Below are 23120 nucleotides of genomic sequence, written 5' to 3' on the forward strand. Positions count from 1 at the left end.
GTACAGTGGGGTGACATGGGGCTGAACTACTTATTCTGCTTAAGGGGATGCCAGAAGGAACACACATCATCTCAGCAGCCCCTGAATTGTCAGGACAACTTTTCAAACCTTCTGGCAACTCCTTTAGCTGTCAGTAGTGAGTTTGAAAAGCATGGAAAGTATCTGAAACATGCACTTCAGCCTGGGCCTTATTAAGCTGAATGGGGTTTCTTGTGGCAGGACTCTAAATCAGTACAGGGGGGTATCAGACTTTTGGAAATGCAAAAGACCAAATACTCTTGTGCATTTCTTGCCTAGCCTTCCCAGTGAAGTTCTCTGCTTTCTTACCCTACTGTGATTTCTATGGTTCTATTCCAGACCTATGCCCATGTCCAGCTTGCCCTCAGCTGGTGCACTGGGCACGCTTAGCTGTGAGCCAGTCGCCTACCAGTGCTGCTGAGCAAATCGCTTGTGATCTGAAAGTGTCTATTGTGAGGGGAGTGTCAAAAATAAAATACCCACTGGGAACATGAGACGGCTAATTCTTGGTTCTCTGGCTGTTCCCTGGCACCTTCTCGGAGGTACTGGGATAGGGGAGTAAACCGGGAATGGGACTGGAGATGCACTCTGAAGCCTCACCTGTCTATTCTGTTTCCTAAAGTTTGCCGAGCTCTAACCTGTCTGTTTCATGAATCTGATTTTCACTGGTACCAACAGAGATACCAAATCCAGTAGGAATTTTGGTGCTGCCTTCAGCAGCAGCAGGGCTGTGGAGGTGGAGGTAGCAGGTGCTACAGGACCTACCCTGCCATGATACATCCCTGAAGTCAGATGTGGTTGCAGAGATGTTAATCCCACTCAGAATAGGGGAGAAATCTCCACCGTCACTAAAACCTGAACAAATCTACAAGTGGTCCTCCCAGTTTCCCCAATTTTCTTTGGGTTTTGAAAGGTTTATGTGTGCTTAGAAACAGAGCAAGACAAAGATGGACTGCAACAATGGTTGTTTTCCGAGAGGCTGTTTCTTCTCATTTATCGGTGAGACGTTTCCCTCCAGCACGATGCTGGGTCTGTGGGGGAAATACCCTCCCTACCAGCCCTGCACCAGGTCTCAAACCCAGGGAACAGGGCCCAGGGTGATGAATCCTGGAGGGTCAGGGAGGACTTGGCTGGAGCCAGGGTCAGGGTGAGCCTACTCCCTTCCAAACACATGCCCATCCCTCGTGGAAAGCAGACACCGCTTTAGGTGGTGGTCATGCCCTTTCCTACACCAGAAGGCACTGAGAAACGATAACAACAGTGGTGATTCCAGGGACGCAGAAAGCAAGGAAAGCACGTGTCAGAGCAGCATGCCCATCCGTGAGTTAGTGTCTGGTGGCCAATTCCCTATGACATTTCCCTTCACTTCTGCAGAAGTGCTTTGGAGGCCACTTTGGGCTGCAGAGGGGGTCTGTAGCTCTTAGCCCATTCCCCACTGCCAGCATCAAGGTGTTTTTGACAGACTTCAGCCGTTTGCTACCTCTGGAAAAATATTCTCTCCTGGTGTGTGCAGGAACAGGTGAAAACAATGACAAGCAGCAAAGGGTTAATACTATTTTCAGGCTCCTGAGTGTACTGTCTGCAAGCCCTGCACTCTAAGGTTCTCCCCAAATTTAATCCTAGAGAGGGAGGCACTGTTTCGCGGAGATTAAGAAGATTGAATTAAAATTGAATTTGTTGTCTTGGGGAGGGGTGGTGGATTAAAAAAAAAAAAAAAAAAAGGAGAAAAATAAAAATAAAAAAAAAAAGGAAAAGTTGCCCTTTACCCATAGGTGTCTTTTAAATGATCCCCCAAATGCTTTCCCCAGCCTCCTGTCAAACTGCACGCGTTCCTGTCCAGAGTGGTTTAAAAGTGATTCAAACTCTTTGGGAAGCACAGACATTTTAATTTAATCTGGTGCAGCAACTCTGAGACCAACTGCACACACTATCTGCCAGCGAAATAAGCCACAGGGTTGAAAAAAAATAAAAAAGCAAACCCAGCACTCTGCTTCTAAACCCTTGATACAGTAACTTACTCATCAAGGAAACAGCCGTGCAAGATCGTTCAAGAATATGAAGGGAAAAGACTGAGGGACTCACCAGAGCGTAGACTGAACTCAAGACGGAGCAGCAGAGGATCAAACCCAGACTGTGATAAACCAGATATGATCCCATATCCAAGAGGCTGCTTCCAGCATCCAAGCTTGCTCAGGGAAGTAAGAGGACGAGAGGTCTTCCAGCGTTGCAGATGATTTCTCCTTCTCCTTCCCTCCCGCCCCCCCTTCCAGAATTTGTGTGTTGTTTGATTGTTTGTTTGTTTCCACAGTTTTAGCCAGAAAGGCACATGACAAGAAACCCCGGTCTTTTGCTTCTTTTTCTCATGGCTGGAGATCTGGGCAGCTCCCGAAACGCAGCCGAGGAGCCCATGTGAAGCAGAGCAACTTCGCTCCCTTCAGAGCTGCAGCCCCTGGTGCTGTTTGTTTTCCGTGTGCATCTGCCTCGTAGCAGAAAAAATCACATCCATATGTCAAAACTGCTCTTCTGTTTCCTTTTTATGAGGCAGTGGGAAGTTCAAATAATTTCTTTGTCAAACGCAAACACACAGAAAGAGGGAGAGAGAGGGAGGGAGGGAGAAGGCGAGAAAGGGGTGGAAGGGGTGGGAGATTGGAGAGGGTGGGGGAGGCTTTTAACCACGGCTTTATTTTTAGATTCAGTAATTTTATCTTTTAGTTTCAGAGGGGTTTGGGGGTGTGTGTGGAGGGGAAAGAGCTTTTTTTTTTTTTTTTCCTTTCGCCTTCTCTTTTCGGCATGCAAACAAATGGCAAAGTCGAAAGTTAAAAAAAGCGAAAACTTGGAAATATTTTCACTTAGCAATTACCTTTTCGCAAACAGTGGTACTCTGGGGGATTTTTCCTTGCATATCCCGGCGCGTTTCAGCTCCACAATAGGTTTATTCTGCCAGCCTTCCAGGTTGCAGTGTGTTTTAGTTACGAATAGGGATTTTTTTTTCGCTTCTCTCTCCCTCTCTGTCTCAAAGGATCTGCAGTTTCAAAAAGCCGATTGAGTACGGCATGAAAGCATGGAGCTGAAAGATCGCTCCCCCTTCTTCGCCACCCCCTTTAAGTAGTTTATTTTAGATTTTTTTTTTTCTTCCCGCGGCAGAAGCGCTTTTCACTTACTCCGCTAAATGTTCTGAAATCCTCGGGTTTTGTTTTATTATTATTATTGTGTTGTATATATATATCTATATATCTCTTTTCTACTCGCGCACCCGCGCGAGCAGAGTCCTCCGTCCCATGCCCAGGACAAGCCCCCAGAAGCCTATCAGAGGAGCTCGCAGACTCCCGGGGATCGCTCGGGGCCGCACGGGGCGGGGATAGCGTCGCGGCCGAGCCCCCCTAGTACCCGGGGGAGCCGCCGCTCCGCTGCCTCCCCCCTCCTCCGCCGCTACCCGCCTGGATTTCACCAGTTTTGAGGAGTTTCAGGGCAGGGATGTTACTCCCAGCTAAACCGGGCGGTTTCATTCATAAAACTAGGAAGAAAGAAAAAAAAAGATTTATATATGCACATAAAGCCCCCCCAATCTCCCCAAAGCCAAGCTGCCGGCGGTTTTGTTTAAGAGCCGAAAGCAAGCTCCAGCAACCATCCCCTTGTCATTTTTTCGACGTGGGAGGAGAACCGAGGAGGGGAGGGGGCTGGAAATCACAAGGATGCAACACGCGGGCAAACACACACGCAGGCGGACACGGGGCTCTGCGCTCCGGGCTGGCTCCTTGGGGAACTTTGGAAATCGAGCCGTGGTGGTATTTTTCTTTTTTCCTCCCTCCCTCTCCCCCTTATTTTTTTTTCCCTTCCTTTATCCTTTTTCGCCCTCCCCCCCTCCTTTTTTTTTCCTCCCTTTTTTCTTTTATTTTCCTTCCCCCCCCCCCCCCCCACCTTTCCGTGCAGAAGCAGCGGTTATTTACAGGAGCTGAACGTAGGCAAGGAAGGGAAAAGAAAGAAAAAGTAATAATAAAGAAAAAAGCGCGCCAACCTCCTCTCTTGATCTATCAGAGAGCAGACGGTAAAAACATCAAGTTTTCGCAGAGTGGAGCTGTGCGCATTTCTGCCTTATTTTTTGGAGCAGAGGAAAAAAAAAAAGAAAAAAAAAACAACACCCAAACTCTACAGTTGGTTTGTTGCTTGCTTCTTTTTTTTTTTTCTTTTTCCTTTTTTTTTTTTTTTCCCCTCACAGCTCCATGGCTGTGAATAGGTGCCTTCAGCTAATTTTATGAAAAGGGGCTCTTTCCAAGGCGAAGGTAGAGTAGGGCTTCCTGTAAGGGGGGGTGTGGGGGGGGGAATGTTCTGCTCTTGATGCAATCTTTTCCTCCACCTCTTCCTCCTCCTCCTCTGTCTCTCCCCGCCAGCCCCGGCGGGTCTCCCAGGTTGCGGGAGGAGCGGGGCCGGTGTAACACCCCCCCCCCGGCAGGGCTTCCATTGGTTGGTGGTGCCCGAACTGGGAAGCACGGGATCCGTCCTGCACCCCCCCCCAGCCCATTGCTCTTCCCACCTCCTTGCCTCCGGCTGGCGGGGGACACGGGCCTTCAGTTAGGGAGAGGATGCAGAGAGGGGGGAGATGGAGATGGAGAGAGGGGCGAGAGGGGAAAGGGAGAGATAGGTAGGGGGGAGATGGGGAGTGGGATGCTGGAGGAGTGGGACTTAAAAGCAATAAAGCCATCCTCACCCCATCCCATTCTCACCTCCCGAATCTGTTTTTCAAGCTCTTGCAGCACAGAATATATTACAAAGATACTTACTGGGGAGAGGGGCTCAAGAACGGGTAGGGGATGTGTGGCAGTTTGAGAGGGGTTCCTTAGGGAATCTCCAGGCAAGTATTTCCAGCTTTTCTGGGGTTTGTTTCTTGGGGTATGGCTCATGTCAGCCTACTATGCCCAGCTTGAGCAAGGGAATGGGGGGAGAGCCCCTGTCCCCGTGGGAGCCCTCTGTGTGCTTAAGTGTGGGGTGGACTGAGCAAATATGTACTCAGGGCTCTATAGTCATTCTGAGAAGGAAGAAAAAAAAAATCCACTGCAAAGTTTCAGGGGCCCCATTGCAGCTCCCTGGCTGTTTTTTCTCTTGGAGAGAGGGGAGAAGCAAGCGAAAGCCTTGTATATTAAAAAGCCCTCACCTCCTGCTGCTACCAGGAGGAGGAGGTGGTGATAAGGTTTAGGGGATGGCCACATTCAGACTTTGGTCCCCTGTCTCTATCTGATCCCCCATGTATGGGGTATGGGACTGGACCAGGGATGCCTCAGGGCTGGTGTTGAATAACTTAATGATTAAAGGCAGATCCTACCGAACTGCTGAAGCTGCACAACAGGAAATTTTTCTGTTTAAAGCTTGCCTAAGAAGCACGGCGGAGAAATCTGACTCTGGCCACGTCTTGCTCTCATGGTCACAAAGAATATGAGAGATGTTTTCCCACATTCCCTTTATCCACAAGCAAAATAAACTCACGCCTCAGGACTCCCTAGTTCCAAAGACAGCCCCCTGCCAGGTACAGCAGTCAGGGTATGATTCATTTCTCCCTGCCTATTCCCTTCTGGGAGGATGGGAGGTGCGAGGGCCAGAGCTATTCTTCTGAGGGATGGCACTGCAGCCAGGTCTACAGGTGGGTTTCCTTAAGCAGTAAGTGTAGCCCTCCTCCCGACCACTTGATGCAAGGCACAAGTGAGGATGAACAAGGTACTACCCCACACCCCCATCCCTTACTCAGATACAGCTGTAAGAATTAGAGCTTAGTTCACAGCTCAGCATCACTCATAGATTTTTGCCACTGCTGTGAATGATGTCAGATCCACCGGAGAAGTCTCCTGGCATCTCCTGAATGCCACCCTGTTCCACTCATCACCTTCTTCTCTATCCTCTGGGTAGAGCAGGAGTGCAAGACACAGCTGAAGAGCAGGACTATACTGGTGGTTCATACAGGTGTCCTCTAAAGTCATGGTAAATCATGTCCAGGGACTCCCAGTACCAGAGGTGGACTTGTGAGCATCTTCACCATTCACATATGCTAAAACAAACTCTCAAGTCTTTTCACTACATAAAAAGGGACTGTCTGACTCATGAAGAGTGCAGAGAATTGGGCCCTACAGTTTTAGGCCTTAATGTCCTTGGAAATTTTGATTTATACAAGGTCAGACAAGAAACAGCTCTACTGCCGTAATTTATTTTTTGAGCAGGTGCTCCAGGAAAATTATTTTCTCAACACCCACCATCCCCAAACACTGTGTATTCTCTCTGCCCTGGTTACAAGAGGATCCTTCCTCTCTCTACAGGCTTTTGAGGGCAAGATTATGTATTCTGCATGTCCAGATGCCTGCTTTTGTTTGGGATGATGCATGCAAGTATGTGAGGTCCCTGCATCTTCCCACTAGATGACTCCATTCTCCTTAGCAGATCAGTCATAGAATCATAGGATGGTTTGGGTTGGAAGGGACCTGTAAGATCATCTGGTTCCAACCTTCTGCCATGAGCAGGGACACCTTCCACTAGACCAGGTTTCTCCAAGCCCCATCCAACCTGGCCTTGAACACTGCCAGGGATGGGGCAGCCACAGCTTCTCTGGGCAACCTGTGCCAGGGCCTCGCCACCCTCACAGGGAAGAACTTAATCCTAAAGGTCTCCTCTACATCTCCCCTCTGTCAGCTTAAAGCCATTGCCCCTTGTCCTGACACTACATGCCTTTGTAAAAAGTCCCCCTCCAGATTTCTTGTAGGTCCTGTTTGGATATTGGAAAACTGTAATAAGGTCCCAGGCTTCTTTCTCACTAAGGCGAAGGTAGTTTGGATAACTAAATTTTGTTTTGGTTTTCTTTCATGGTTTTCATCATGGATGGCTTTGCATTCATGGATGTGTATATATTGAACCAAGAAGGAATGCAGTGCTGAAAGAAGCCTTTGTAATGTTGCTATTTTAAGGAGACCCTTGGGGACGGCACGGATTGAAATTAGTTTCTCCAACTTCTTACAACAAACCTCCTCAAGTGTTTAGATCCTTCTACTGATGTAAAACAGCAAACACCCACCCCCCCGAAAAAAGTGCCCAGTTTAAATGGGCTAAGGTTTTTGCCAGAAATGATTGCTATTGGGAATTGGCTTTATTTTGTAGCTAACTTTTACACAGCCTAATAATAAACCTCTCTCCTTGGATTGTTTTGTTCCCAGCTGGGTGAACACTTCCCTTTTGCAGGAGCTGGAATCCCATCCTGGATAAAAAGCCTCCTGCCCTTTCTCTCCTGGGTCACTCAGGTTCAGCAAAACATCACGACTTACGTCAACCAAAGCCATTGGCTGGGAAGGGAAAGGTCTGACATGGCTGGTGCTGGCAGCAACACTGCAAAAATCCCTCATTGTGTAAGAAGCAGGTCCAATGACCAAGTGCTGCAGAGGGTAAGATGGCCTTTCCTGCCCTGTTTCCTCCTGGCTATTGCTCATGTTTTGTTGGCAAAGTCAAGGTCAAAATATACAAGAAGGAACTTTGGCTAAATTAGGTTTGTGCATTGAGCAAAACAGCCATCATGGATTTCTGGCCATATTTGCTGTATATTTTGTATGCATTGCAAAGAAGAGAGTTTTGATGTCACTGCTTTCTTTCAATGTGAGCAGAGAAGAGCAGTAAAACCAAGGCCTGATACTTCACACCTGGTGCTGTTTGCACAAGGCTGAAGTTGTAACTCTTGGCTGTGACGTCTGTGAAAGAGGTGTGTGATGGCTTCTTTACTGGGTCTTTAGGGAAGCATCTGCCCTGGGTCTTATGAACAAAATCCAAGGTGAAAATCTCTGTCAAAGCAAAATTAAAATACATATGAGGGTCCTGAGGGTCATGAGTCCCTCCATGGTTTAGTTCATGGTGCCTCAGTTTAGCCTTGGTGCAGTGTTACTGTAGTAAACAGCCCATATTGGTGTTGCCAGTGGTGATCAGGACCTCTGCATCCTTGCTGTCAAATGCCTCTGTGACCTGGATGAGACTGTCTTACTTCAAATCTCATGCTCCTTGTGCCTTGGCTAGTCTTGCCTGAAGGTCTGCCTTGTGGGAAAGGAAGGGCAAGGCTGGATATTCAGTGCCAAAATCAGTGTCTCAGTTGAAGTTGCCTTTCAGGGGGACAGCGGCTTCCACATCATCAGTGAGGAGATGTGAGAAAAGGGGTGGTATAGAGGAAGTTGTCAGAAATGAGTTTGTGGAGACGGACTCAAGAATGGTGACACCTGAGAGCTGCCACAACACACTGAAAACACTATTAGAGATGTTCTCACTCAGTAGCTCCAGACAAAACACAGACCCAATTAGCTGAACTGAAGAAAGGTTGGATTTTTTTATCTAGCAGTTTCTGCTGAATATGTGATATTTGGCCTAGCACCAGACCAGGTGTGCATTTGCCCATCATTATCACCAGTGGGAGCGATGCAGTCGGGTGAAGTGAGACAAGTTTGGGGCATTTTTGTCCAGTAGGTGGGCAGGTAGGCTGTTAGACATAAGTGGGTTTCTGCCCTGCTCTCTCCTACTGCTCCACTCACAACCTTTCAGTCAGCAGCAATGTCAGCTTCAAAGTGGGTTTTCCCTGGGAGATATTCTCCAGAAAGCCAACCCATCTTGGTGTCAAGGCTTCCAGGGATGGCAGATTACATTCTCCCTGTCCTTTCTTTGAATCAACTATTGGTTAATCACCCAAAATGTAATAAAACCAACCCCTTTTTTATTTTATAAGCTATCATTTGCCTTCTGGTACTTGCTCTGACTTTCTTCATCAGCATTTAGCACTCAAGGAACAGGACTGCCCTGCAAGAGAGTAATGGGACAGGGAAAATATGCTTGTTTTTCTCATGCAGCCTGCCAATGAATCCTCATGAAGAACTGGAGGTGACAGTCTGAATTGTTAAAACACTTCCTAGAACAATATTTTGGTTTTCAGCAGTTTTCTGTTTTGTTTTAATTCCTTCTGCTTCCCTGTTTCCATGTAGTAGGAAATCAACTTAAGCAAAAATATTAATCTTGGTCAAAAAAAGGTTTTTATATTTATAGGAGAAATCTAAAGATAAATTTTAAAAAGTAGCTACTTTTCTCTGCAGAGGCTTTTTATCTCTCTAGGTAGGAGAATGCAGGACTGCTTGTGATCTGTAGTCAGAGGTGGACTAAAGATCCTGGACACCTCTTACAACATTCTGTGGTAATGGTTTACAAGGTGCTATAGCAGCCACGTCCATCTTCTCTTAGGCTTGTGTCCATTCCTGAGCTATTACCCAGCGCCTTCAAACATGCTAAAAGGTTTATGTGCTGTATTCAGGACCATGAGATGGGATGAATGTCTGATCAACCTGCAATTCATGGGATGAGTCATCTATGTTGACTTCACCTATGGCCTTTATTCTCAGTCGTAAATCCTTCCAATTGGAAATGTACAGCCAAGACCTTGAGTATCTCCAGTCAGCAGGGTACCTCTACCTGTGTACATATAGAAATTGGGCCAGACATGGGAAGTGGTGCATACAGCCATCAACAGTTGGAGTGATGAGAGAGGAGGTTTCTGGATCTGGGTAGGTGGCTTTGGGTTCTGGTCTGGGTAGGTGGCGGTGAGTCATCTCTATGGGATTGGTTGCCCTGCATGAGAAGATGTGGAAAGTGTAGCAGTAGGAAGATCACAGGGCTAAAACTCTGGTTTGGGAGAAGAGGGAGATGAGACGTGGGGTTGAGGGCTTGCTTTAAAGCAGACAAAGGAGTACTGGAGGTGAAGAGATCTCCCCTGTCAACAGTCAGATCCAGAGGCATTTTCTATCTTAGGCAAGCTGGATGAATTAAGAGTTGGGCTACCAAAGAAACCAGCAGCAGAGACAGTAGCCAGTGGCTTTAGGCAGTGACTTTCAGCTGAAAGCAAGCTGTACTCTTCTATTTTTCATTATGAAACTGGTTTGATTCAGCCCTTTTTGAGCTTTTCCAAGCAATTCCATGAAACAAGACTGAAGGTGTGCATGGACCACCTTCCTAAGCAATGGGATTGGTTTCCATTTAGTTGCATTTTTGGAATAGCAAGGGGATGTGGTTGACTGTCTTCCAGCCCCTCTTCTAAGCAGCCCTGAAAATGCCAGCCTTTGTTGAACTGAAGGTGGGACAGATAGACTCTGCAAAGCATCCTGGGCTCTTCTCTTACTCTCCTTCTGTTGCCCTCCTTGCTGTGGGCCTGACCTGATCTGGTGCTATGAGCCCAGATGGACATGGGAAGGATGGAGATCGGAGTATTGGGCTCTGAAGCAAGGGTAGGACTGGGAAACGCAGCTGTAACTTGCACTGTTTTGTGTCAGCCCCTCAGTCTTTGAGCTGGGCAGAAGTCATCAGCATTCAGCACTGCCTGCTCTACTTCTTCACCCTTCTGCTATGGAAAAAAACCTGATGGGTACGTGAGCACAAGAAGGAATGGGGTAGGCACTGCAACTTATCTCTTTCCCAAGTGAGGTTTTCCCCATGCCAGCTACTGATTTGCCTTTCAGGTCATTCACCATGGTTTTATCTGCTTTGCAGAACAGCAACCAATGCCACTTCTGGCTTGTTCTCTTTTATTTCCTTCCTAGGGAGAGTCTTCTTTGATTTACCAGCTCCATCTTTCAAAATAGCGATGCAAGTTGAGAGGTTTTACATTGGATTTCACATGTAGTTACCCTCCCTGCTGCTCATCACAGTTTAGCTATTTCAGTGATTTCTGAACACCACTGAGCAATCTCATTCCCACCCTAAGGGAGAATTGAGTGTCTCAAGCCTGCATAATTTTTCCATATGCACAAGGTCTTCTTTTACTCTTTTTCCCTCTTCCCCGTGATGTGTGTGACAGCCTGGATGTCTCTGGGCTTGAATCAAGTTGTCCTTTCTTTGTGTTGCCATCCAACCTACAGTCAAAACCATGAGCAAACTCCAGTTCAGAGGTAAGCAAGAAAAACTACCAGGGGCTGAAACGACTTGGCAAGCTTTGCAGAAGAAAACTGCCAGCGTGGAATGACGAGATGGGAGCATTACTTCCACAGAAGAAGCTCTGGATAGCAGATTATTGCTTAAGTGATGTTGATCCCAGCCACGCTGCCTTCCAGATGAGCCCTTTCGCAGTTGCCAGCTGCACCATGGAGTCATGCATGTAAATAAGTGGGCCAGATACTTTGCTGGCATGGGTTGAGGCAGCTTTGATGGACCGTCATGGAGTTAAAACAGCTGAAGAAGTCTGGCTATAATGGGGAGTCTGACTAGCTTCTCAGACTTCTTCTAGAGCTTGTGGATGAGAGAGCCTGAAACAGAGCTGCCCACATATTGCAGGATGGGACAGCTTCTCCCGCTCCAACAGCATCAAAACCACAGCACACTACAGCTGCAGGGACCCTTTAAACTTTGATTGCATCCAATTGCTGATAGACAAGGTGTTCTTTGTAAGTAATACTTATTTTTTTTAATCGCAGATATGAGACTGAGCTAGCAAACTCTGCTGCAGTGGCTGTAATATGCTCAAAGCCAGCGTGCAAAGAGCCTGTGCAAGTGGGATGGAAGAAGCTAGAATCACCTTAACACTAACTGTAAGACAGCTTCTTGCTGAGTCAGATAGGGGAATGATGAGGGATGTATTTTTTCTTTACAGTTGCTGAGCTTGTAACCTGTTCCCTGGGACCATAAACCAGTATATAGTGTCTCACCCTCATAAATCTCTATTTATCTCCGATAAGTCTGTTTGGCTGAGCATGGGGGGAGCATGTGAGGAACTCTCATGAACAGCCTTGAGGTGAGCTTGCCCTGGAGTTCACAGTCCATTTCAGCTCTGATAAGCGTTCAAAGGTGGTGGCCTGAAACCTGCAGAGCTGGCAACTAGGAAACAAGCTCTCTGTGTGAGGCTGTTTAAGCTTGCTGCTGCGCACTGGAGACAATGGAAAGCTGCAGCTTGCCAGCATTCCAGTGCTTGGTGCATTGAATGAAATACTTCGTTTGATTCCTCAAACAGTCTAGGAAGATCTTCAACCTTTGTCCTGAACAGAACTGCATCCCTGTCTAGGAAAACACTGACCACAAATGTCAGTGACTTCGGGCCCTGGTAATTTTTATGTTATTGGGTTGAATCCTGGTTTGTCAGCACAAGCTTGATGTAGACTTGGACTTTTCAACTAGAAAAGAGGATAGTGAAGAAGAGGAAGGTGGTAGGTAGGACATAGGTATGTGAAAATCATGAAGAGGGCCACTGGGAAATAGAAACAAAGTCATGGAATAGTTTGGGTTGGAAGAGACCTTAAAGATCATCCAGTTCCAACCCCTCTGCCATGGGCAGGGACACCTTCCACTAGATCAGGTTGCTCAAAGCCACATCCAACTGATCTGGTATCTCTCCTAACATAAAGATTGGGTACATGAGACTGAAAATTTCGGGGTAGGTGCAAAGCAAACAAAAGGAGATGGCTTTTCACAAGCAGGCATTGAAGCTATGAAACTCTTGCACAGGATCTTGTTTGCATGAATTCAAAATGTGTTTCAATGAATTAACAGAAGGAAAAAAAAATCAGGACTTTTAAACATTAATGTGACATCTGTGCCCTAGGAGGTCTCTGAGGAGTTACTGAGGAGTAACTGAGTTACTGAGGAGTTACTGAGGGCTAGGAAGGTATGTGGGAAACCCTCAGTACATGTTCGCACTGTTGTTATGGTAGTAGCAGTGCTACTAATAGTTATCAGTACAGCACATTGTTCAGTCACTATCCGTTATGAGTGCTGTTGGAGCTAGGGTACTCTGGTGGGTGGATTTTTAATCTGAGCTGGATCAGCAATTCTGCAGTTAAAAAAACCCCAAACAAAACAACAGGTGATTTTCCTGTTACGCAGATGGCAAATGCAGCCTCTGACCAAGTCCCTCTCTCTCTGAAAGACTGATCTTTGGAGAACTGTGAGCACGGACATGCTCCTGGTCCCCCATGCCCCTGCTCATCTTCACTGCCTCTCTTCCAGCAGCCCATGGACTTTGTGCAGTCAGTTCCTCTGGGTCTGCCCCATACCATGAGTGAACTCCTCTGGCTGCTTAGCTGGAAAGTCGGATCTTGGATAGGACAAGCAGTATAGGGTAGGATAGTCCAGCAGTATTAAAAGATGTAGTCTCAGGAGTCATCCTTTTCTTCATTTTCCCTGTGTTTTGGCAGGACCAGTCTGAATCTGGCTGCTGCTCTTTGCGACAGGCAATCTCAGCATTATGTCTGCTCCCGCAAAGGCTTGCGAGGTCTTGCGAGGTGTCCTGATAGTCATGGAGACTGTTTATATTGCTTGCCTCTGCTATCCAAGCCTGAAGTATTTCCCCTGATTACCACAGCACAGCCCGCCCTTCTTGAAGTGTGAGAAAAGCATCTAATTGAGAACAAGGCTTTACCTCTCGATAGGGAGGCTTGAGTGTCTAAAAATCTATTACTTCTCGTATCTGGCTTGCTGCTAAAAAAAGGTTTAGCTGCATTTTGGTGTTCAGCTCACATGGTTTTTGTTTCCGCACTTGGACTTTATAATGTCTTTCTTTCATGAACAGAGAAAAGGCTTCTCTGGTCTTTCAGTCCTTACAAAGTCTACTTTATCAAAGTGGATGGCTTTTTATAAGTCATCTCTGATGGAAGCTTCCAGGCTGCATTAGGAAAAATTGGAGACAAACAACCAAAAAAAAAACCTCTCCTGTATATTTTCACTGTCTGTCACTGCAGACTGAATGAAGTGTTCAATTATTCTAAGCAACACATGATTATGAGCTATTTTCCTACTGTCCTGTAGCATAAACTCTGAAATAAAGCATCCTGTGGTACAGCAATAAAATAAAAATGCCAGCACTTACACACTAGAAGAAACACAATTAAATTTTGTGGTTAGGTCATCATTCTGTGTATTTTTCTCTTCATAAAATAACCCTGGGTTTATTTTCTTAGCTAATGAAGCAAAATTATTTTTTTCCCCTGCAAGATGAATGCAATGAATGATGGGCCTCTTGCATCTTTGTTAAAAATTATGCCAAACTTTGCCATTCTTCCTGTTTTCCTCCTGAATAAAAATAAAGAAACTAGGAAAATGACAGAGGCATAAGAAGAAGAACATTACCAGTTGTCTCAGTTGGGGCTAGGTTCATGAGAAAGCTGGCTTGCTTTTGTGCTGAAGGAGCACTTTGCAGAGAGGAACGAGAATAGCACATCTGCTCGCCTCCCACACCAATTCCAAGCTGAAAGTGTTCAGAAAGCCAGCATTGGCAGTCTTGCTTCCACCGAATGGCAGAAGATGACAGTCAGCCAAAACCTGTTCTGAAACACGTTGGCACAGAAGAAAACTGCCTTTATTTTGTCAACGTTTATCTCCAGAATCAAGATAAAGTTGTAACTTTTGAGAAAAGGATGTACTTTACTCAAGAAAGTGCGATGTTGTATCTGCCTATTATATCTGCCAACTCTACTGGTGTCCAACGCATCTTGGGTGTAACAAGGCACCTGTGTTGAACAAATTGGCTCAAGACCCTAAGGTTAAATGAAATTACTTCCACCTCTAAAATCAGGAAAGATGAACTTGAACCCTACATACTAAGGAAGGTCTGTAATTTATTCTCTCTGCAGTTCTGATTTTTATATATAAAATGGAACTTTTAAATATAGAAATAAATATAAAAGTATATTCACATTTATAAAGATATAAAATATATTTCAATGTATAAATATGTATTGAAAAAAATTAAATATCATAGAATAATATCACAGAATTATTTGGGTTTGAAGCGACCTTAAAGATCATCTAAAACCCCCTGCCATGGGCAGGGACACCTTCCACTAGACCAGGTTGCTCCAAGCCCCGTCCAACCTGGCCTCGAACACTGCCAGGGATGGGGCAGCCATAGCTTCTCTGGGCAACCTGTGCCAGGGCCTCATCACGCTCACAGGGAAGAACTTCTTCCTCAGATCTCATCTAAATCTCCCATCTGTCAGTTTAATGCCATTCCCCCTTGTCCTGCCATTATGTGCCCTTGTTAAAAGCCCCTCTCCAGCTTTTTTGTCAGCCCTTTAGGTACTGGAAGACTGTTATAAAGTCTTACCTTGAGCCTTCTCTTCTCCAGGATGAACAAGCCCACCTCTCTGAGCCTGTCTCCATAGGAGAAGCGCTCCAGCCCTCGGAGCATCTTCGTGGCCTCCTCTGGACTCACCCACATGAAACACAACAGGTCAGTCTTTGGAGTGTGGTTTCTGGTTCAAAAAGTAGGATCTCCAGATCCTTTTTCAACACAGTAGCACAGAAGTGGCACCACATTGGGAAGCTCTCAAGGGGCATCTAGATGCTCTGGGCTTCCCATAGATGATTACTGAGTGCTCTGAGTCCCGCTGTGGTACCCCCATGCTATCATTAGCTAAGTGAGATACTAAAGATGGTCCCAACAGTCTTTGACTCTCAATCTGAATGGAGTGCTTGCTCTTAGGGAAAGATTGCAAGATAACACTCAAGCAAACCAGAAAGTGCCTGGAGGAAAGCCAGCAGAAAACTTGAGAGATTTTAAAAACAGTCTGGGAGGAGAAAATGAAAGATTTTTTTTTTTTTTTTTCCCCAGACTGGGAGATAGTAGCAACCTCCTCTTCATTTACAGGGGAATAATAGCTGACTTCTTCAGGACTGTATGATATACTGAGACAAGGACATTCATAGAAACATACAATCATAGAATACTAGAATATCAGATTGGCAGGGACCTCAAGAATCATCTGGTCCAACCTTTCTAGGCAAAGCATGACCCAGACTAGATGGCCCAGCACCCTGTCCAGCCCAATCTTTATAGTGTCCAGCGCTGGAGAGACACCACTTCCCTGGGGAGATTATTCCAATGGCTGATGGTTCTCATGGCTGAAACATTTTCTTCTTGTGTCCACTTGGAATCTCCCCAGGAGTAACTTGTGCCCAGAACCCCTATTTTTCCATGTCACTCCTTGTGAAAAGAGAGTCTCCATCTTCTTGTTAAGCCACCCTTTAAATACTGGAACATTCACAGCAGGAAAGAGATACTTGCAGTTAGTCACTTGAATTTCTTGTACCTCAGCTCAAAGTTGTTAAGCTGAGGAGAATGCTAGCTGATTTGATCTTGTGCAGTATAAAAATAAATTTAAAGTTAGAAGTGTCTTTCTGCCTGTCTGCACTATACCTAGTAATATGACGGCCAGGACCCTGGAACAGCAATGTAATATAAATCTGCTGTTGCACTCTTCTGTTTCGTTAAATTATTTCGACGTGGAATCGTGAGCAAAAAACCATTTTGAGTCCAGTGTAAAATCTGCTATGCCATTTTTAGATTCTTTTGCAGGTTTACAAATCTCTGGCACGAGTTTTCATGTGGGGCAGTTTGAAGACAATGGAAAACAAGTTTTGAGAAACATTAGAAAGTTTGTCTCTGTGGCAGAAAAAATTTTTTCTCCTTCTTTTTAAAAATCTTTTAGTGTGGGAATTAGATTGTCTCCAGAGATGCTTGGAGTGGGAGCAAAGGTATATGATTGAACATATTTGAGTTATGAAAGCATTTTAGGATACAAGTGGGAGTGCTAGAGCTGAAAAGTGAATTACCATTTATATGGTATGTGTGTCCATACCTCCCAAAAATAAAAATGCTGGGGAAGAATCTGTGGATATGTAAGAAATAAGAAAATAAGCAGTTAGGACAAGCTTATTACTCCACTGAAATGAGACTCCAGAAGACTGAAATATTCTGAGGCTTCTTTGCATTTTATTTGCATAAAAGCCCAGTGTTTTTCTGATAAGATTCTTCGAAAACCCCAATTTTTTTTCTAGAGGATTATAAAAGAGGATAGTGTAAGAAGACAGTTAGATAAGGAGTACCTTGATAGATTAGATTAGACAGAAATCTCAGTTGACTGAAGGAAGGCAGAGATACAACTGGTGTTCATGCAGAGGTAAAAAAAGGAGGACTATGGAAGGTGCAGATGATGTTGTCCAACTTCAGGTTTTGGGAAGATACTGGAATGAATTTATTATAAATTCATGAACACCTGGAAGTGCTAATTTGGTGATGAAAAACAACCACTATTGATCTGTCAAGTACAAGTCATGTCAAACTAATATACTTCCAGTTTTGACAAGATAATGGGATCAGGGAGAAATAGGAGACTGTGTTGTGTTTTGGTTCTGACAAAGCATTTGGCACTGCCTTATACGATACTATTGTAAGCAAACTGGGAAATATTAAAGTGGTATTAATCTTCCCTATATTAGATGTGTGCTGGACATTTGTTTCTGAGCCAGTCACCCTGAGGTAAATAAAGAGGACTGTCTGTCCTGAAGTAGTTAATCTCAGCCAATTTAGACACTGATCTTAAGATGGGACAAATTGTGCTCTGCAGGTGCCTATTTCTTTCCCTTGACTATAATCTAGGGTTACCAGCTCAGCATTTTTCATGTGTCTTTTAGACACTCAACTTAGTGAAGATGAATTTCACTGAGAGTCTAAATCAGTGGTTAAAATTTGTGGGTTTTGGCGCTTAAATATTCCCACTAGAGTGAAGATAATTGTAATGACAACTTAATAGAGGTTTGCTACAAACCAGGACAGAAAATCAAATAATCTTCCTGCTGGAGAGACTAATTTAGCATTTTTCTGAGCAAATTAAACATCTAAAATTTAATGCAACAGCAAGTTTGGAAGGGGAGAACTCACAGAAGAATTCAGAGTAACATTCATCACCTGGAAGAGCTGTCCCTAAGCAACGAGGTCAAATTCAGTAATGGAAAATGCAAAGACAAAGCACAGAGCAGGAGGGAAAGAGAAGGATCTAACATCTTTAGTTTGAATTGAGACAGTATGGGAAGAAAAACAGTAATGGTCTCATTTAACAGTCTGGCAATCTGCTTAACATCACATAGAAAGGCCAATGTAAGAGGCTGAATCTAAAAGTGTCACAATTCCTTATCTTTCTTTCCCTTTCCCATTCCTTTCCTTTCTTCTTTATCCCCTTCCCTTTCTCTTTCCACTTCCCCATTTCCTTCTCCTTCCCCTTTCCTTTTTCTCAGCTATCTTATTCCATTTTATTCTCTCTGAGACAGCATCCGTGTGTCCAGGCACTGCCTCCCTTTGTTGTCTGCTGGAACGAGATGAGAACCTGCAATATCTAAGACACCAGCTTTACTTCTTCCTATAACGTGTGGCAGAGGAATTTTGTGCACTCGGCAAGATCTCTCCACAAGACTAATGTTTGTAATCAGAATAAAAACCACTTAAAGCCCAGACCCTTCCTCTTTCCTCTGGAAGCTCATCTCAGTTCTCCAACAATGTAAACAGTTACATTTTTTTCTCAAAAGCAGTTTTTTAAACTCATCTTTACTCTAAACAGCCCTATTTAGTTCCTGGTCAAGAATGCTATATCAGAATAAACTTTTCTTTCATGAGGGAACCGTATAGTCTAGTTGGACCCTGACATTTGCTGTTTCTTTGAGATTTTTTTCTGTTCTTCTTCTTTTTTCTTATTTATTTATTTATTTTGGTGGGATTTTTTGTTGTTTGGTTTTTTGGTTTTTGTTTTTGTTTTTTTCCCTGTAATTCATAACTGCTGCTCTAAGAGATGCAGTGTAGCAGAAGATTTTCTGTGGGATTCACACCATATTGCTTATGGCAAAGCATATCCTAATCCAGCTTTATGAAAGTCAGATATCTGTGATGCATAGGAGCTTCCCATGGTCTATGTGTGGACACTTGAGATGCATGAATCCACCCTTGAGGACACTGATATTTTTTCTTAGATTAAAACAGGAATGTAAGGTTGTGATTCATCTTTTTAGAGATCAGCTTTTAGGAAGTGAGAAAAATGGGGTAATGGACTCCAGGTCTCTAGTGACTATGATGGGAGCCCTAAGTGGCCTCTTCAGGTGAAGACACTTCACTTTATAAATGCCTGTATTTAGCCAGACAAATACCACCACTCCTCTTTCCCCTCTTTCAAAGGTGGATATTTTGGTTCCTTTATCAAAATAAAGGAAGCTCATCCTATGATGAGATTAATCTCCTTTCAGGGGTATCCATGTCTCTCCACTGAATCAAGAACCAAAATCATTCAGCTAAGTCAGACCTCAAACTTTCGATCACTTTAATGTTAACTGACAGGAGCCCTTCTCTAAGTATCTCTAACATAAAATTAAGTTCTGCAGAGACATTGTCCTTCAACTTTCCAGAGGGACTTTTAGAAATGAAGAATGGGGAGAAAGGCAATTGTCTTCTATGAAGGAAAATGGAGTTGATGTTTGCTTTTTGTTTTCCAATTTGGAGCAAAGCTGCCCAACCATCAAAGTTTTATATGGAGTAGCTTATAATTTTTTTTTCTTTTACTAAACTAAAACTCAAACTTTCCTATTCCAATCCCTCTTGAAAAGATTATTTACTGAATCATGATGATGCCTAGAAAATTAATTCATAAATGACCAGATGACATTTAGGAGGATGTATGTCGAACAGAGCATTCGGCATCCTGGGAACAGGCCCTTGTAGGTTCTTGGTTTGCCATTAGTAGTCAAGAAAAATGTTAAGAGACGAGTTATCCAGAAACAAGCGAACTGATGGTGTATATCAAGAATGGAAATCCTTTTTTTTTTTTCTATTTCCACAGAGTTCCTGGGCTGAAACAATATCTGCATGCTCAGTTCTAATGAAGTTACATTCTCCAGCTGAAAACCACCTATTCCTCTCTGATTTCTAATTGCTTAGCCTTGACAGCAATGTTTTCCCATCTTTTTTCAATCAGTGGTCCTCCTAACCTTCTAAGTTAGAGACAGAGAAATGGTTCATCTTGTGTTCCTTTTTTGTTTACTAGCTGGGAATGAAAGAATTGTGATGGATAAAAAAATTAAGTTAATGAGCTCCTTTAGCCAAAATAAATAGAATGATTATAAAATCATTATGTTACAGCATTAATTAGAAATATTTTAAATGAAAAAGCTGAGTTTTTCTGCCTTTGTGCAAGCACTGACACACCCCTGTCAGCTGGGTGGGAATTTCCAAAGGAGAAATTGCATGCACTTTTCTGATCTCTTCAGGACTACAAATAGTTTGGAGAGCATCTGCTGGACAGTTTACTGGCCATTTTCGTCCGTTGATGAGAGCAGGTTATGTTATTTGCCTTTTCTGACTTTCAGTTGTTCCTATTGTTTCAAGCCAGAGGCTAATAAAGATAAAATCTCCTAAAAAAAAAAAAAAAAAAAAAGGTCAAGCAAAGCCTCCAACAACTCCCATCCCCATCCACACCAATATACTATTTTATTACATTTGAGGCTTTTTCATTTGTGCCTAAGGAATCTTGGGAGTATTCATGACTTTGTTAAACAAGGAAACTGAGCTGGGGATAGGTTAACATCTCATGAACCAAATCTGGGCAAAATACATTGTAGGAGGATGTATGAGCTTTTTAACCATCTACGTTACTGAACCAAGCTTTGGAGTAAATTTTCTTGAGAGTTAGATGCCCCTTATAACTTCGGTGGAAATACTCACATGCATTTCTCTTCTGTGCCTTTCATCCTACATGTGCAGAACTTAAGAAGAGCTGGTAAAAATCAAGGAGGACACTGTCACCTGCAAGAAATCACAGCCCAGAGAGGCTGTTTTTTTCTCCTTTAATACAAGGGTTTGAACCTGTGCATCTCATGAGTGCACTGATTGGCTATAGCAGGAATTCAGGTGACTGATTCTGAACAAAATGTCCTCTCCATCCAGCAGCACCTTCTCCAAATTGATATATTTGCATCAACTTCTTTCATTTAAAAGGGCAATGCAGTTTTTAATAAAGAAACTCCAAAGTATTATTAGGAATACTCCAAACCAGTTCCAGTTACGTACCCATAGAAATTTATGAGACTTAAACGGATTCAAGGATCTGTCCCCTTCAGTAGATAGAAGTAGTTAGCCAACAGTTACGAAGATGAGATTTTACAAATGAATTAATTTTGCTGGCAAAATTGCCATCTTAAAATGGACCTCTGAATGTTATTCAGCACTTCCTATTGTTCTTAGAGTTCTCATTTTTATGTTTTTCACTACTTTTAAAATCACGTATTAAAAAGCAGTTGGGTTGCAGTACAGTTACTGAACGTCTCTATAAGACGAAAACAGACTTTGAGTAAAAGTTGTGGATTTCTTCATTTTCTTCAACAGAGATAGGAATGTTATAAAATAATGAGAAACAAAACATTTTAATATGTGTGTAATGCAAATGTTTTTAATATTACTCTTAAAGACTTTCTTTTTTTTCACACCTGGCAGCTGTGAATTACGGTTTTCCTTAAACTTGCTTTCTTCAGACAGAACTTGACGACATCCTCATGCCCCTTTAGCTCACTCTACGCTTGCATGAACTGTGTACCTAAAGGCCATCTGTGAAATACACCAGGATACCGCATGGTTACACCCCATAAACATTTTTTGCTGCATAAGGAAATAGTGGAAGTTGGCTTTTGCATATTTCAACAAGATAACTCAGGCAAGCATAAGAATGAGGGACCAGAATGAAAAAAAACCAACAAAAGCCCCAAAAAATGGAAAGAACGGAAAGAAAAGAAACACACCAGTCTTTGGAACATTTACTTTTTTTCCAGGATTGTAGATATTTTCAGTTTAGGAACATTTTCCAGCTTCTCTATTAAAAACTTTTTCTTAGTTATAAATAGTGCTACTTTAGCAGAAGTGAGTGAAAAATTAAATTTCATTTTATAATAAAATTTCCAAAGCAGGGATCCCTGTTCTTTCAACATTGATGTAGTCAGAAACACGGTCCTGTCTTTCAAAAAGATGAGAACTCTTCTCACAGACTCTCACATCTCAAAGATGAATCAGTTCTCACAGAACTGTCTTTCCCAGCGTGTTCTGGGCTTGCTATCTGTGTGCAGGACTGTGAAAAAAATAAATACACACACTGTATTGGAAGTATCAGTCTTAATGTGATAACTGAGCATGTTGAAGACTACTGGAGATTCATTCTTCCTCCTTCTTATCTCCAATTTTCTCCATGTGATCCTAGTTGAGATACAGTCTTCCAGCTTCTCAGCTGGTGGAAATTTATCCTCTTCTGCCTAAGGGGTAAGTAGCAATCTAAGTTTAGGATGTTATGGAGAAAAAAAGTAAATAAATATGTTTGGAGATGGCAGAGGTAGGGTTGTTCTTACCTTGAGGGGTGATCAGATGATGTCATAAGGTCCCTTCGGTATCTATTTCTCTATGATTTAGTGCTACTGAAGTGATGCTGGAGCACAGGCAGGGAACCTAATCTGTGGCCAGTCATACAACTTACACATTTATTGGTTCTTTTGAGCACCAGATAGGATCTTATGGTGGATTTTAACTAAAAAATACATTGTTCAACCATTGTAGCAGGAGACCATTTCCACAACAATCTCCCTCTCTCTCCACTGGGTTTTCACTTAGTAGATTATAATTTTGTTTATGTTTTTGCAGGCTTGGATTTGGAAATCATGTCTCGTCCCAAGACTTAAGCAAGTCGTTAAAGTTTCACGGTTTTGCTTCACTGAAGTGGAGGCTATTTACAGTATTTAACCTTCTTCAAAGCCTCTTTTGTGGCAGGAAGTCCTTTAGGTGATGTTCTGCCATGTCCATGGAGGTCTGTGGAAGAGCTGGATGCCCATCATTGACCAGAGGCTGAACCAATACAATAAAAGCTGTTTACAGTATCCCACATGGTGCCTGGTCTGGATCTAGTGAACCAAGCAATGATATATATTCTGGTTTCACTCTTTCAGGATATAATTATTTCACATATCAGAGAATGGGTGAAAGAGTTAAAGGAGAAAATGAAACAAGTTGCAGGTGTCACAGGAAGCAGGACTTAGTATGCCAACTAGTTAAACTCTTATCTCCCAATAAATGTAAATGAATAAATGTTCATTGGTGCCAGAGCAGCTAAGGAAGGATGGATTTGTGTGCCTTGCCCCACCACAAGCAATGAGACAAACGAAGTCCTTGTCCATGTTGGTCAATAAAGAGAGGGTAGAGGGTCAATGAAGAGACAAGTGACCTTTTTTGTAGAAGTATGGTGAAGAAGGGAAGATGTAATGCTTAAGCATTAAGCATGTAA

General features: G+C 43.5%; 1 protein-coding gene and 1 long non-coding RNA gene across 4 annotated transcripts in view; one reads left to right on the top strand and one right to left on the bottom strand.

Moving 5' to 3' along the window:
• Window positions 1–2580, bottom strand: part of PTH1R (parathyroid hormone 1 receptor) — a 121552-nt gene extending 118972 nt beyond the window's left edge. For all 3 annotated transcript variants that reach the window (XR_003992183.1, XM_030491617.1, XM_030491604.1), the window contains exon 1: window positions 2101–2580. Coding sequence is in view for 2 of the 3 variants with exons in the window: in XM_030491617.1 (XP_030347477.1) it covers window positions 2101–2175 (75 nt within the window). In the remaining variant the exon portion in view is untranslated. The remainder of the gene's footprint in view (window positions 1–2100) is intronic.
• A 9277-nt stretch (window positions 2581–11857) lies between these two features.
• On the top strand, window positions 11858–22721 carry LOC115610318. Its single transcript, XR_003992184.1, has 3 exons — window positions 11858–14594; window positions 15113–15217; window positions 22484–22721. It is a non-coding gene; the product is annotated as an uncharacterized LOC115610318 (long non-coding RNA).
• Window positions 22722–23120: the final 399 nt, after the last annotated feature.

Source organism: Strigops habroptila, chromosome 1 (genome assembly GCF_004027225.2).
Source record: "Strigops habroptila isolate Jane chromosome 1, bStrHab1.2.pri, whole genome shotgun sequence".
NCBI classification, from domain to species: Eukaryota; Metazoa; Chordata; class Aves; order Psittaciformes; family Psittacidae; genus Strigops; species Strigops habroptila.